The 16,084-nt window shown below is 50.0% G+C and overlaps 1 protein-coding gene across 9 annotated transcripts in view; it reads left to right on the top strand.

Moving 5' to 3' along the window:
• The first annotated feature begins 7,476 nt into the window (after window positions 1-7,476).
• Window positions 7,477-16,084, top strand: part of MYH14 (myosin heavy chain 14) — an 83,510-nt gene continuing 74,902 nt past the window's right edge. For 3 of the 9 annotated variants that reach the window (XM_088800476.1, XM_088800475.1, XM_019741558.3), the window contains exons 1-2: window positions 8,627-9,179; window positions 12,333-12,743. In XM_088800476.1, coding sequence (XP_088656602.1) covers window positions 12,336-12,743 — 408 coding nt within the window. In that variant the 5' untranslated portion in view covers window positions 8,627-9,179; window positions 12,333-12,335. Of the gene's footprint in view, window positions 7,586-8,626; window positions 9,180-10,265; window positions 10,325-12,332; window positions 12,744-16,084 lie in introns of those variants that run through there. The other 6 variants (XM_019741566.3, XM_019741564.3, XM_019741565.3 and 3 more) reach the window with 4 other exon arrangements.

Here is a 16,084-nt window from a genome sequence, read left to right as displayed (position 1 = left end):
ACATTCATATATCCTTGGGTAGCTGTAAACACACGCACACCAGACAGTGTTGCTTTGCATATCTCCATTTTTTCTAAATTGATACAAAAGATATAAATTATATCTTTTTAATTGTGCTATAGACCGGTTTTGTTTCTTATATTTTCCACTCAACATTATGTTTTTAGGATCGCTCCATATCACATGTATAACTCTGACTTCTTGCTTCTAGAACACCATGGGGGAATCCACTCTCTTTTACTTACCCAATCCCCAAGTAACAGACCCCATGGTGTTCTCCATGTCTCCACTCCCACCCAATGCTGGCGTGGGCATCTTTAGATATGTCCTTGTATGCCACCTGTGTCACCCTTTCCTGTGGGTTCCTACTTGGAAATGGGATTGCTGGGAAACAGGATACGTGTGTAGTTAATGTCACAAAATTCTATCCAATTATCTAAGGTGGATCTGATGAGGTGCTATCAGCATTTTACCAGGCAGAGAAGGGTGAAGAAGGGAACAGTCAGCCCAAGGAGCTGAGAACGTCCATGGTGCATCCTGGGGGCAGGAAATTATGGATGAACCTCCTCCCCCTGTGGTGGAACCTTTCACAGAACAGCCATGTATTAAATACTTGACCGGATTACTTTCTTTTTCCTTTTCTTTCCTAAAAAGGAAACTAGTATTGTTGTGGGTGGCACTTTAGCAATACCTATTAATATCTTAACTGCATTATACTCTGACCCAGCAATATCTCTACGTACACATAGGGAAGTAGGAAGAAGGATGTTCACTGAGTTATCGTGTGCAAAGGTGAAAAATGGGAAACCACAGAAAGCACCATCAATAGGAAAGACGTCCAAGGGACTATAGATTGTGACTATGGAATACCATGCAGGTGTGAAAAAGATTAAGGTGAATTTAAATGTTGGGGCATGGAAAGTTCCCCAAAGCATATTGCTTAGTAAAAATAGTAAGCCACAGTGTAATATATCAAATATTATCCTACTTCCTAAACATGAGATCACAGGGTATATTTCTCAGTTACTTATCCATATATATAAATCAGAGGTTAACAAACGTCCTATAAAGTCTTAAATAGTAAATGTTTTCAGCTTTGAACATCATACAGTCTGTATTATAACTCCTCAACTTTGCCCTTGTAGTGCGAAAGAAGCCATAGATGATACATAAACAAATGAGCTTGGCTGTGTGCCAATAAATCTTTATTTATAAACACAGGCAGAGGGCCAGCTATGGCCTATAGACTTTTGTCTGCTGACCCCTGATGTAAATAAATAGTATATTTTCTGAAGAAGCCACACCAAAATATTATCAGGGGTACATCTGGAAGGGGAAGTGAGAAGGAAAGTGCTGGTCAAGGGAAATGTTACCCTCTTATTTGAAATTTCCCACCTTGTGTAATTAAAATGGTCTTACTTCAAAAAGAAGATAATGTTTTAAAAATAACCTTTTCTCAACAATTGTCATTTTAGAAAACACCAGCAGCAAGTAAGAGTAACAGGGAAGTAAAAGTTCCCTGTCATTCTACCAGCTCAAGTAGAATTGCCTAAAGGGTTTATTTCATCTCTGCAGCAGATATTTAAGGAGAACTGTGTGCAAGGAACTGTCCTAGGTGCTGGGGACAGAGCAGTAAATAATCAGTTCCCCGCCCACTCTAGGGCTGATACTCTGTGGTCAAAGAGAGACGGACAATAAATAACAAACCGCGAATAAGTAAATTATATAACATGTTGGAAGGTTAGAAGTGCTATGGACAACAGAAACAGGAGAGAAGCTTCCCAGGGGCTGGTTGTAATATTCAACAGAGTGGTCAGAGAAGGCCTCAGTACTAAGGGGACACTTAAGCAAAAACCTGAATCAATGGAGGGAGCGAGCCATGGCGATGTCTGGGAGGAAGAGTTTTCCAGGCAGAGGCAACAGTCCGTGCAAAGGTCCTCAGGTGGGCGTATGCCAGATGTATTCAAGGCACTGAGAGGAGGGTGGTGTGGATAGAGCGGAGTGAGTGAGAGGAGAGGGTGGGAGGTGAGGTTAAGGAGGGGACACAGGGGGCCATATCCTGCAGGGTCTTTTGCTCACGGTGAGGACTTCACTGTTATTCTGAATGAGCTAGGAACCCTGGGAGGGCTATGAGCTGAGGAGGGGCATGAGCTGATTTGGGGAATAGACTGAGGAAGTCAAGGAACAGAAGCAGGGAGACCAGAAAGGAGGTGACTGCAATGGTCAAGGCAGGAGATGGGGGTGGGTTGATTAGACCAGAATGGTGGCAGTGGGTGTGGCAACAAGGGCTCAGATTCTGGATACTCTTGGAAGGTCAAGTTGACCTTCCATTGATCCATTTATGGATCCATTGATCCACTGATTCTTCCATCCATCTGCCCATTTACTTATTTACTCAATTCGTATACCCTCCATTCATTCATTTATCCATCCAACTGTCATCGATGCCCTCAATCAGCCATGTATTTCTCCATTCATCTATTTGTTCCATCACTTACACACATCCATCCATGTGTTTATTTACTCATCAGTATCAACTGTCATATGATCCTTCCACGCTAATGTCCCTTTCTCAGGGAGCCTTCCCTGATGTCCTTTCTAAAAGAATACCCCAGTCTTCTGCCCTCTCCTGCCCTCCTTTCCTTTTTCTTTGCAGCACTTGTCCTGACTTGCCATTGTGCTCTATAATTACGCGTTCACTTGTTAGGTCTGTGTCTACCACCAGAATGCATTCATTCCTTTGGCAGGTATTTGTTGAGTATCTACTGTGTGCCAGGTTCTGTTTTAGGCACTGAGAACACAGCAGGGAACAAGAAGACAAAAATCCTCACTCACGAGGAGCTGACCTTTTAGTTGCGGTCATCAGACAATAAGCAATACATTTAAGAAGTCTATTACTGGCAGGTTGGAGGAGGCTGAGTGCAGTGGTAAAAGAAAATTCAGAGCAGGGGAGGGGTATCAGGAGAGAAAGTGCTCAGAGAAGGCCTCACAGAGGAGTGATATTTGAGCAAAGCCTGGAAGAAGATGAGGGGCTCAAGTGGTTATCTAAGGGAAAAGCATTCCAGTAGCGAGAATGCCATGTGCAAAGGTCCCGAGGCAGGGCTGAGCCTGGTGTGTTTGAGAAGCTTCCAGGAGGCCAATGTGGTTGGAGCAGAGTAATCAAGAGGGAGAGATTGGGAGGTGAAGGTAGAGAGAGGACAAAGGGTGAGGACTTTGCTTTAACTCTGGAGTCAGGGGTGGACTTCACTTAGGTGTGAACAGGTTCCCTCTACCTGCTGTGTAGTAGATTAATGTCTAAATTCTATGAGACCTGTGATTGATTATGTCTTTGTTCTCTCCATCTCCTCAGCTTTAGCAACAAGGGTATGTCTGCAAACTATGGCCCACAGGCCAAATCCTCCCACCTCCTATTTTACTGAAACACAACCACACCCATTCATTTATATATTATCTATGGCTGCTTACCTGCTACAAGGGTGAGTGAAATAGTTTACAGCAGAGACCATCTGGCCTTTGAAGCTGAAACATTTACTGTCTGGCTTTTTCCAGGAAATGTTTGCTGGCCCCTGGTCTAAAACAAGGCCTGGTACATAGTAGGCACTCAATAAATATTTGTTGTCGCATAATGGGGCCCTTCACTCATCTGTGACCCACATGAGGGAGGCCGCCAGCTTGCTCTTGTCCCAGAGCCATTTCCAGCTCTGAGTCACATGCAGGGAAACAACAGCCCAGTGACAAAAATAAAATACTGGAACCATTGAAATCTTGCCACAGAGAAAATGCCCAGGCAGGATTACAGTCAAGACTCACAGTGACACTTAGCATGCTCTTTGTCCCTGTTTTCCTATTAAGGTCCCCTTAGTCCTCACCAGGCACAGAAGCTGCTCCCCCAATGTTTTTCCTCACTGAAAAAATGCCCCCAAACCCTCTTCCACAGAGCATCCCCTCCTTGGCTCTCCTATCTCCTCCCTTCTCAGCTCCAACATTTTATTTTCCTACGTGAACTTGGCGCCCCGCTGGCTTTTTTCTTACCCCCGTGCTGCCCATTGTTCAGATTCTGCATAACAAGGTAGTTATGAGTTAAGAATAATGAGAGCTGTGCCAGCTGGCAGGAATTCCTATCTTCTAGGAAGACGGAATTCTCCCATATTCCCATTTTCTTCCCCCCATTACACATCCATTCTGATATTCTATCCACTTCCATTTTCTGAGTTCCATCTCTACTGCAGTTTATGCTGCAGCCTGAAGACCCACAGAGGAATCAGACCCGGCCCCTGACAGCCAGAAGCTCACAATTTAATGGGGACAATCCCAGTGCTGGGGGAGGAGGGAAGAAATGGATGCAGGGTGGGTCTGGCTTGACCATCAAGGCAATGAGTGTGGGGCTTAATCTTGAGGACCCTCTCTGGCAGATTTGGAAGGAGGACAGATGGAGGGCTCTGGGACTCCTTCCAACTTGGTTTCCTGGGTCTCGGCCACCCTCGTGGTTTCATATAGTGATCCACAACCCAAGCTCTGGAGCCAGACTGCCTGGGTTCAAATTCAGACTGAGGCTTTCTAGCTGTGCAACCTTGAGCAGCATTCCTTCAATGTCCTCATCTGTAAAATGGGTATGACACTAGTACTTACCACTTAGAGTTATTGGGAGGATTATGGGATTTAATACATACAAAGGGCTTAGAACTGCACCTGGCATATGGTAAGTGCTCAATAAATATCAGCAACTATTAAAATGCTTAGCATAGGTGACCACCTCATAGAATGCCCTCAGCGAGAAGAAGCTCAATATTATCATTCAGTGATGTCATCAATTACCCCACAGAGTGAGCAGCATTAATGACATCTCCTTTGGTGGGAATGATGACATCACTAGTTGCCAGGTAGATTTAATCCTGGATGGCGTTGACGACATCACCAGTTATCTGGAAGAATATGGTTAGATTGTGGGTGCCAGAGCCTGATTTCAGTTTGAATTTCTGTTGTGTTCCAGTCTACACCCTTCCTTGGTGCCCTCAGACACATGGGATTTTCATCTGTCTGAGCCTCAGTTTTCTAGCAGTCAAATGGGGATAATAAAAGTATCAATCTCATAGGATTGTTAAGAGAATCTAATAAGTTAATACACACAAAGGGCACAATGTCCAGCACACAGTTGGCACTCAATAAACAGCAGCTCCTGTTATCCTCTCTGTAGGAGGCTTTCAAGGAGGACACTCTGCCAGAGTAATAGGGGCCTTCAGCTCTGTCTTGGTTAAGAGCATAGACTCACGGGTGTGACCTATTACAATCTGAGCCCAGATCTGCCACCAGGAGCAGCCAGGAGACCCTGGGCATGTTACTGGCCTGCAAAGTGGGGTAATGACAGTGAGATAATGAGGATGCATTGAGATAATGACGGTCATGTTCCCAGCACAAAACCAGGCCTCATACACGTGAGCTGTATCATCACTGCAGGTAGCCTCAGTAAGGTCCTCCCCTCCCTGGAACTCAGTTTCCCCATCTGCAAAAAATGGGCAGTGCCATGGCAACTTCAAAGCTTCTTTCTGCCAAGCAAATGCTTTGGGAGTTGGATGCTTGCACCTGTGACTGCCCTCCACCCAAGTCCAGCTCTCTCCTCCCATCTCTTACCTCTCAACCTTTCCCTTTCCCTTTCTCTGGCTTCTTCCCCTGTCCTAGACTTTCTCTCTCTATCTTGTTTCTGTCCTGCGTACTATCAGAAGGCTATGTGTAGGGTGATAAATCACAATGGTAATAACAATCAATACTTGTTTGTTTAGATTTATCTGGTGGCAGGACCCCACTAAGCTCTTTGCATGCATTAACTCATTTCATTCACACAATACAAGGACTTGTTACTTTTGATTCAACAGTTATTGAGCACCTACTTGTGCCAGGCCTTAAGGATCCAGCACTGAACAAAACAAAGATCCCTGCCCTCATGGGATTTACTTTCTAGTGGGGACACAGAGGCTAAACAGATAAACAAATAAGCAAACATTACCAGTGCTATGAGCTAAAACAAAGCAGGGTCATGGGGAGAGTGATGAGGGGAACTGTTTTATATAGAATGGTCAGGAAAGGCCTTCTGAAGGAGGTGACACTGGAGCAGACCTGACGATGTGAGAGGGAGGCAGCCATGTAAAACCTGGGGAAAGAGCATTCCTAGAGGAAGGAAAAGCAAATGCAAAGGCCCTGAGGCAGGACCATGCCTGGGGAGTGTTTGAGGAATAGAGGAACAGTCGGGAGGCCAGTGTGGCTGGAGCTGAATGAAGGGGAGAATGGGAGATGAGATCAGACATCAGCTTTTACTCTGAGATAGAGCCATGAAAGATTCTGAACAGAGAAGGGGAGCAGTCTGAATAGAGTTTGACAGATTCGCATTGGCAGTAGACTATTTGTGTGTGTGTGCGGGGGGCGGGGGGGCTATCAAGGGGGAGGCAGAGGCCATCATTCCCATTTTACAGATGCAAAAATAAATGGAACCTCAAAAAAGACCAGCAACAGCTGTTGAGCAGTTGGCTGGGGATTGATTGGAGTGCAGCTCTCAGTTCCCATTCCAGATGTTCTCTTCTGGAGCCTAGCGTGCACCTGTAAAATGGGGACACAGCTCAAAGACCAGTTGTGCAGGACTCACCAGCAACAGTTTAGCTTCAGACATGGTCATCACCTTGAGGTTCAGCAGAGCCTTCCCTTTGCGACTTTCAGAAGCTGACTTCCTCTCTTTAGCCTCAGTTTTTCCATCTGTAAATTGGGAGGCACTAACCAACGTTTGGGTGTAGCACAGTGGCTAAGAGCACAAGTTCTGGAGTCCGATTTGGCGGGATCCAAGTCCTTGCTCTGCCATTTGTCAGCTCTATGACTTTTGGCAATTAACACCCTCTTTTTCTAAGCTTCGGTTTACCTCATCTGGAAGATGAAGATCTTAATAACATCAATTCCGAAGGGTAGTTGTAAAGATTAAATGAGATCATGCAGGTAAGCGCTTAGCACAGCTCCTGGCACACACTGGGCACTCAATAAATGATCATTATTTACTGACAGTATCGCCCACACCTTCCCGGTGGGTGAGAGCCTGGGAGAGTGCCTGGTACGCGGGTCGGCATTCGACAAAAGTGAATTCACTCTCCGGTCTCTCCTGCCCGCCAGCTCCCCAGGGATCCAGGCATTCCGGCCTCCAGTCGCTCCCCTACGCTAGCCCTCACAAAGGCCCCCATTCATGCTTCGCGTACAAAGCCGCCCATTCACCCAGGTCCCTTGGGTCTCCCGCCCCCGGCTACCCCCTGCGCCTCGCCATTGGTCGCACCTGCTGCACTTCAGGCCTCTGGTCCCGCCCACGACCGCTCCGCCTAGCTCCAGGCTCTGGCTCGGTTCTTTTCCCACGGCTGGCACACTCCAGCAACTTCTGATTGGCCCCGTCAGCCAGCCGCTCCTCTTGATTGGCGGGCGCGTCCCCCCATGGGCGGGGCCGTAGCTTGCCGCAGAGGGCGCCGATTGGTCCCTGCTGCGCTCGTGTGGGCGGGGCTTTCCAGGCGGGCCCGCCCCTCTTTCTCCTCAGGCCGAAGCCTCGGGACGGCTCTGGAAGCCGGTGAGTGCCCGGGGCCCGCTGCCCGCCGGAGGCGGCGGAGCGGGACTGGGTCCGGGGTGGCTGGGGCCTCAGGGCTGCAAACGGGGCCCGGGAGCCTCCGGCCCGGGCGGCGGGGAAGGAGTGATGACGGGGACACTCACCTTGGGCGCGCTGCGGGACTGCGGCGGGGAGGCGGGGCGAGGCGTTTAGACTCCCCCCAACTCGAATTTCTACTGTGTGCGAGGCAGGGTCGGGGTACTAGCTGGCGACCTTGGGCCTATTCCGCAGATGGAGAAACTGAGGCTCACTTTGGGACCTTGGACGCTTTAATACCTGAGTCATCGCCTTCAATCCCCCGCCCCCAGATGACAGTGTCTGTTTTCACTTGTAAAAATTGCGGACCAGAGACAGGGATCATGACTCGCAGAGGCATAAGGGTGGGGAGAGACATATTTGAGCACCTGCAATGTATTTGGACGCTTTTATTCTTATAATTAAATATTGCTCTTTAATTACGTTAACTCGAGGTGGGCTATGTTGTACCCATTTTACAGGGAGAGGAAAACAGAGGCTGGACAGAGGCGGTGACTGCAGGGGGATGGGGTTGAGGATAACACTTAGAGACCGGCTGTGTGCTGGGTCCCTTCGCCTTTTTGAACCCATAGCAGTTCCCTGAGGAAGGCTGTGGTCCCTATGGCGTAGATGGGGAAGTTGGTTCAAGAGGCACCAACTGGGAGGAGAAAATTAACATCTTTGAGGACCTATGACACGTTATTCCCCAAACCCCTCTTTATAATTGCAGAAAACGATTCGAGCTCTCTCTCTCATACTGACCTTGAGCGCGTTACTTCGCTTGTCAGTGCCTCGGTTTCCCCATCAGAGAAATGGAGATGCTGATCGTCCCCATCTCATTGGTTTTTGAGATCACTTTGTGAGTTAAAATCAGAGAGCTGTTCTAAGAGCAGAAAACACTAGGCACACGGTAGGTGTGCTTACCACTATTTGGTCTTCATTTCACCCATGAGGTGACTGAAGCTCCGGAAGCCAGAATAACGAGCGTTTTGTCCTCTTCTTTAGTACTCCTAGTACCTACCCTCTGTAGGTTTTGTCCCATTTCCAGGGTGGGGGGAACTGAGGCTCAGAGGGATTAAATGATTTGAGAGGTATTACTTGTTTAAGCACTGGGCTGGGCACTTTCTCCCACATCGTTTTATTTATTTCACCGGCCGCAATTCACAGAGAGGAAAGTTGCGGCCCAGAAAGCTTGAGCGGGATTCGAACCCTGGAGTCCTCAAACCTCTCCGCAGTGGGCGCCTGACCTTTACCCGCCAGAAGTGGGGAGCCTGGCGCCGCCGCTCCCGCCCACCTAGCAACGGGCTCATCCCCGCCTCCTCCCATCCTCCTGTCCAGGGCCTTGCGGCTCCCGGGCCCGCCCCCTTCCCTAGGCGGGCAGGTGCTGGGTGACATCAGAGCCAGGCTTCCTCCTGGTGACGCGACGTGGCTCCGCCCCGCGCTGGACCGCGGAGGTAGCCGCACCTGAGAGCTCTGAAGCGGACCAGGGATTCCCGTACCCCCTCCCCATCTTCCCGCTTTCTGAACCGGCCGGCTCCACCAGGTAGACCCGGGATCTGCGGTGTTAGGGGGTGGCGACCCGGCCCATGGGTCTCGGGGAGATGGGGGTTGGGCGGTCGGATTCCTGGATCCGAGGGGGGGGGCGTTGGGGGCCAGGAATTCCAGTCTGAGTAAGGACGGCGCTGGGAGCCGGGACTCCTAGGTCTTGAGGGAGGAAGGCACTCCGGGCAGGACTCTGGGCCTGGGGGCCCGGATTCCTGGGTCTTGAGGGAAGAGGGGTTTGAGGACCTGTACTCGTGAGTTTGTAGGGGCAGGGACTGGGGGTCCCGACTGCTGGGTCTGATGGAGGAGGGGCTGGGGGCCTGGCCTCTTGGGTCTGAGGGAGGAGGCTGGGGGGCTGGACCCCTGGGTCTGAGGGAGGAGGGGCTGGAGGTCTGGACTCCTGGGGTCTGAGAAAGGAGGGGACTAGGGGCCTGGACTCCTGGGTCTGAGGAGGAGGGGCTGGGGGCCTGGGTATGAGAAAAGATGGGTCTGAGAGCCCAGATTTCTGGGTCTGGGGGTACAGGGGGCTCCTGAATACTAGCGCTTATCTGAGGTCAGAGGGCTGGATGCCAAGGGCCCCAATCCCTGCCCCAGGGGCGGATCCCTGGCTCCTTTTGCTTTTCCAGCCCAGCATTCTCTGCCCCTCCCAGGGCAGGTGAACGCACCTGCCCTGGTGACAGTAATGAGCCCTGGCAGAGGCGTTACTGCCGGCTAAAGAGGGTGGGGCTGTCAGAGGGGCTCACAGAGGAGGCCTGCAAGCCGGGCCCATGTGGGCTGTTGTCAGTTCTCAGAATCCGTCCCCAGGCACCCTCACCTCTCACCTGGCTACAGTGAGGTGAGGGTGCCAGGACTCATGGGGCCAAGGGAGGAAGGGGCTGAGGGTTCAGATTCCAGGGTCCTGGAAGATTAGGGTCCTGCGGGCCTGGGCTCCTGAGTCTGGAGAAGGAGGGTGCTGGAGGCCTGGGTTCCTGGCTCTAGGGAGGGAAAGCGTAGGACTGGGTGATTGCAAAAACTCCCAAACCCTTCCTGGTCAAAGGCCGTTGGCCAGAGAGGAAGTGGGTGGGGCAGGGTAGGGTGAAGGTAGGGGTAAAGTCCCAGGGACAGGGACAAGCTCTGGGTGGATCAGGGCCACACAGAAGGCCTGGGGTGAGCTTTGGCAATTTGGGGTCTGGGAGGTGGAGAAACATGATTTGCTAGTGATAGAACCCTGCTATTTGAGTGTAGGGGCCCAGGGTATGAGGCCAGAGAGCATCAGGACCAAGGGTCTCTGGGGTCTAGGACTGCTGGTACTGGGCAGGTGAGGAGAGTGTCTGGGAGGACGTGGGACATGTCGCCTGGAGCCAGGTTTCTGGGTGGCAGAGGCTCTGCGGGGAAAGACAGAGCCTGCTGGGACCAGATCTGGGGATGCTTTAAGAGGAGCTGAGTGTTGGGAGGGACTTTTCCAGTGGTGTGTTGGAGGTGAGGGGCCTGGAGGGCGGAGGCAGAAGCCCCGAGGTGGAGGAGGCAGAAATACTGGGCTCTTCCTGTGACTGGTGTGGTAGGGCCATGAAGCGGACATCTGGGGCAGTGGAAGAGAATAGAGGCTCCTTCAGGAGCGGGCCACAAAACAGGGAGAGTATTTTTCATGACCAGTGCTTAGACTGTTCTAGAATTGCTGTGATCTGTTCACTACTGGTCTGTGGCCCCGTTGAGTGCGGGGAGGGGTCTAGCACATTCTGGCTCACCCAGTGCCTCCATTATAGCTTACAGCTCACACTGGGTTTTGATGGTCTGAGACTAGAGCTGGATCACCCCAGACCAGGAGCTCCTCGAGGCAGGGTCCTGTCTGACTCATCTCAGGGTCCCCAGACTTGGGGCAGAACCTGGTACTTGAACGGCCTCAGGGAAGGTTGACTGAATGGAGGAAGAAGGCATGAATGGGTCCAGTCTCCCCATTATAAAGAGAAGGAAGCCAGGTCACAAGGAAGGAAGGCACTGTTAACTGAGGGAGGAGATTCACGTCTGTTCTGCAGGCGTGGGGTAGACCAGAGGTAGTCTGGGAACCTGAGTGACAGAAATTAGATTGATACCTTTCTAGGGTTCATATCTAAGAGCTCAAAGTCCTCATCATGATCCAATATGGTCCCCTTTGTCCCCAATCTTACCTCATCTACCATCCTGTCCCCCACGGGAGGCTTGGCTCCAGCCTCACTGGCCCCTCACAATGCCACAGACATACAGGCACACCTGCCTCCGGGCCTTTGCACTGGCTATTCTCCCAGCCTGGAATACTTTTCCTCCCAACATTCCCATGGCTCGCTCCCTTCATCTCCCTCAGATCTTTTTTCAAATGCCACATCAGAGAGGCCTTCCCTGGCCACTCCAATTAAAACTGCAACACCCTTCAACCCTAACATCCTGCCTTATTTTTCTCCTTGGCATTTCTCATCATTTAACGTACTATATAATTTACTTATTTATCTTTTTATCTGTCTTCTAGGGTTACAGCCACACTATTTAATAGAAATATAATACAAGCCAAATGTATAATTTAAAATTTTCTAGTAGCCACATTAAAAAAAAAAAAGTAAAAAGGAACAGGTAACATTAACCTTAATGATACGTTTTTTTAACCCAATACGTCTAAAACATTATTGCAATATGTCATCAAATAGAAATCTGGTGTGTATCTTATACTTAGAACCGCATCTCAGTTTGATTCTCCATTTTCAAGTGCCCAGTAGTCACATGGGGCTATTTATATTTAAATTTAATTAAAGTCGAATACAATTAAAAATTCATTTCCTCAGTCGCACTTGCCACATTTCAAGTGCCCAGTAGCCACATGGTGCGGTGACTCCCATATTTGACAACACAGGGCTAGCATGTAAACCCCTTATGGAGGCAGGGGTCTTTTTCTAGCTTGTTCTTTGCTATGTGGCCAATGCGTTGAACAGTGCCTGGCTCACAGCCTGACTTATCAGATAAGTATTGAACGAATGAAAGAATGAATGAATAGAGGGGTGAATGAATAAAATGAGTAAAGAGATCTGTGGACCCATTTTGCAGATGTGTAAAAAGAGGTTTGGTGAAAAAAGGCAGTGGGGACTGCCTGGGGGATTTGGGATGGGGATGGAGCCCCACTTGACATCAGTTCTCTTCTCTTCCCCTGCAGACCATGGCAGCAGTGACCATGACTGTGCCCGGGCGCAAGGTGCCCCCCAGGACCAGCCCAGTGCCAGAGGCGGCCCAGCCGTACCTGTTTGCACCCCGTGGGCCAGGCGCAGGTGTCGGGCCTGGGGGCTCGGGCACCTCCCCGCAGGTGGAGTGGACAGCACGGCGCCTGGTATGGGTGCCTTCAGAGCTGCACGGGTTCGAGGCGGCGGCGCTGCGGGATGAGGGCGAGGAGGAGGCCGAAGTGGAGCTGGCGGAGAGTGGGCGGCGACTGCGGCTCCCGCGGGACCAGATCCAGCGCATGAACCCGCCCAAGTTCAGCAAGGCTGAGGACATGGCTGAGCTGACCTGCCTCAACGAGGCCTCCGTGCTGCACAACCTGCGGGAGCGGTACTACTCTGGCCTCATCTACGTGAGTGGCCTCCTGCCTGGGAGGGCATTGCCCAGGGTGGGAACCTGGGTGTCAGCACCCCGACTTGAATTAACGTGAGGGTATTGATAATCTTTATCCCACATCGTGTGACTATTCCTACCCTTAGTTGCCAATTTGTAAATTATTGCATTACCACAGGGGTCTCAGACTCCATTGGAGGTGCTCTGTAATAGTACGCGGTAGATGCACCTTAATATGTTCCTGAAGTATAAATTTTCTGAATTCTCAACTATAATGCATCCAAAGTGTTTTGAGAAAGGGATATGGGTCTATAATCATAATTAGTGAGAATCATTGAGAATGGAAAATCGAATGTCAGGCTGTGCTAAATGCCTTCCACATATTAACTCACTTTTTCTCACTTTACACAAAGTAGAGTCTATTATTATTACTATTTTATCTAAAAGAAAACAGAGACCCAGAGAGATTTAATAACAATACAAGTTAACATTTATCAAGCATATACTAGGCACTCTAAAATATGTCGTTTCATGGGGATGGGTGAAAAAAAAATTATAATAGCAAATTATAATTAAATAATACATTATTTCAAGAAGATCAAAAACTAATGAGAACACATAAGTTACATAAAAAATATACATTGTTTCAATATATCTTCACAATTATAAAGCATTTTGTAGATAAGGAAACTGAGGCACAGAAAGATCAAAGTCACCCAGTTGGAGGTTGGGCAGATCTAAGTCGTCTGTTTCCAGGCTCTACCGTTTTGCTGTGGTGCCTCTTAGGGTAAAGACCAGATTGACGACAGTGAGGCTGAGTATGATAGTCTAGTTTCTCTTAAGCATTGAATGTCTCTCACCTTATCTAATCTTTACAGCAAACAGATGGAATAGGGCAGCAGTTCTTAATCCTGCCTTCATTTTAGAATCACCTGGGGAATTTTTAAAAAAATACCAACACTTGAGCCCCACCCCAACCCATTTAAATCTCTGGCAGTGTGACATGGTAGTTGGTATTTTTACTAAGCTTCTAGGTGGTTCTAATGGGCAGCCAAAGCGTCATTAAGAGCAAACAGGATTAGAGAGAATGACAAGGAATGTCGACAATAATAATGAAAAATAATAATAGTGGGTGGCTAGCAAATATTTATTGAGCACTTACAATGTGCCAAGTACTGTTCTAAGTGCTGCATGTGGGTTATCAGCTCACCTCTGGGTCTGGGGCTGTTGTTATCACCTGATGTTCAGGAATGTTAAGTGATGGGTCCAAAGTCACAGAGACATGAAGGAGTGCTGCCAAGATTTGAACCCAGTCAGCTGCCCCTAGAGTCATGCTCCAAACACCAGCTTAGAGGGCTGGTGTGAGACTTGCTCATTTAAACTGGCCCCACATGAAAAATCATAAAATACCTAGCTAAAAGCCTAAAAGGAAAAGTGCTGGTTTTATATTTAAAAAAACTACAAAGCTTTCATGAGAGTAATAAAGGAATGTTTTGATAAATGATGGATGAGATATATAAAAAAAATAAAAATTAATAAACTGGCCCCAATGGCTACCCATTTGAAGGTCACAAAGCATGAAATCAGAATATGTTTATGAATTCTGACTCCCATCTGGGTAGGAGGAAGCCTCCTCCTGTGGGAGGCCAGTGGCTGGCTCAGGGCCCCTCAGCTTGTGGTGGCAGATGTGGGATTTGAATCGAGGGCTGTGTGACCCTGGATAGGGTTAGCACCTTCTCCAGGCTGCACTGGCCCCTTCTGATGCCTCACTCGCCTTTGTAAGCCCTGGGAAGGGGGCCTCCGCCCAAGCCACTCCCCTGATCTCACCAAAGGCGTGGAGATCAGAGGGACCCCCAAAGCACTGAGCCACCCTTTTGCCTTTTAATTAATACTCCGAACCCTCAACGCAACCTTGTAAGGTATATGTTGCCATGCCCATTCTGCAGGTGGGCAAACTGAGCCTCAGAGAGGGGTGCCACGACTTGGATGACACCCCACAGCTAGGAACCAGCTAAGCTGGGATTTGAACACTGGGCATCAAACTCCAGGCCCCATGTCCTATCTACTGCTCTAGGAAGATGACTGGGAAAGCTCAGGGGAGAAAATGGTGAGGCCTGAGCAAATGCTGTGGCCCAGGAACCAGAGAATTGAGGCCAGAGAATTGAGGAAGTGAGATGGGAGTTTCCAGAAGCCCAGACTAGAAGTGAATGTACAGTATGAACACGTGAATGGCTCCCAGCAACCCTAGGTGCCCTAGGGACCCCTGTTCCTGTCCCCATTTGATGAAAAATGAGACCCAGAAAGATTCAGGTGCTTGCTGAAGCCACCCAGCTAGAAAATAGCAGAGGTGCTATTCAAGCACTGCCCTGCTGCTCTTTGGGCCCATGCTTAATCCTTACGTATTTTGTTGACTGGCCACTGGTGATGGGAAAGGCAGTGTTGTCCAGTGGAAAGTGAGGGCATCCCGGGCTCCAGAAACTCAGTTGCTGCCCCTGATAAGCTATTGGGCTTTAGTTGCTTGGGGTCACAGGTTTAGTTGCTTGGGATGCTTGGGGGCAGGCAGGGCGCTCATTTGTTGAGCACTTGTGATGCTTCCTGTTCTGTGGGGGCACTGGGAGATTCATTGTGGCCTTTTACTCTAGAATCCTTCTAGGCGGTGGGGGTTAAAAGCCCCGTTTTCCAGGGCTGGAGACTGGGGCTCAGAGAGGGCAAATCCCGTGTGCAGTCACACAGCTAGAAACCCAGGCTGACATGTCTGCGAAGTCTGAGAGCTCCCAGCTCCCAGGCAGGATGGGTAACACGAGAGTCCCAGGACCCAAGTTACAGTGCCTTTGTGGGCCCCGCCTTGGGCCGGCTGGGTTTATTCATTATCTCCCTTAATCCCCGCAGCCTCTGTAATGAAGCGGGGAGTGTCATTCCTGGTTTCTCAAGGAGGAAACCGAGACTATGGGAGGGAGTCGCTGCTCTGAGCAGAGGTGGAGGTGGGAGTTGGACCCCGCGGGTCTGCCTTCAGAGCCCCGCGTGCTGGGGCAGCCACTCCAGACCCTTCCACCAAGGTTTCCTCAGCTGTGACCCAGCAACTCAGGTGTCCCCGACCCTCTCGGGGTGTACCAGCCTCTGCCCTTTGCCCACTGGCCTTGGCAGCCAGCTCAGGTTCCTGTCGGGGTGTCACCCAGGTGACAAGGTGTGGCTGCAGGAGAGGCTGGGGTGGGGTGGGTGGCATGGGGGAGTGGGTTCCTCCGTCAGCCAAGAGTGGGGGCCTGGGGCGCCAGCAGCCATGAGATACCCTCCCAGGGAATGTGGTCTGGCGGCCCCGCCCTCAGAGAGCCAGGGACCGGAGCTCCTGGGAGCACCCAGCAA

The sequence above is a fragment of the Rhinolophus sinicus genome, chromosome 8 (genome assembly GCF_057876585.1).
Source record: "Rhinolophus sinicus isolate RSI-liver-muscle chromosome 8, RSI-T2T, whole genome shotgun sequence".
In the NCBI taxonomy this organism is placed as follows: Eukaryota; Metazoa; Chordata; class Mammalia; order Chiroptera; family Rhinolophidae; genus Rhinolophus; species Rhinolophus sinicus.
Note: the sequence above shows the minus strand (reverse complement) of the source record. Positions and strands in the feature narration are given on the sequence as shown.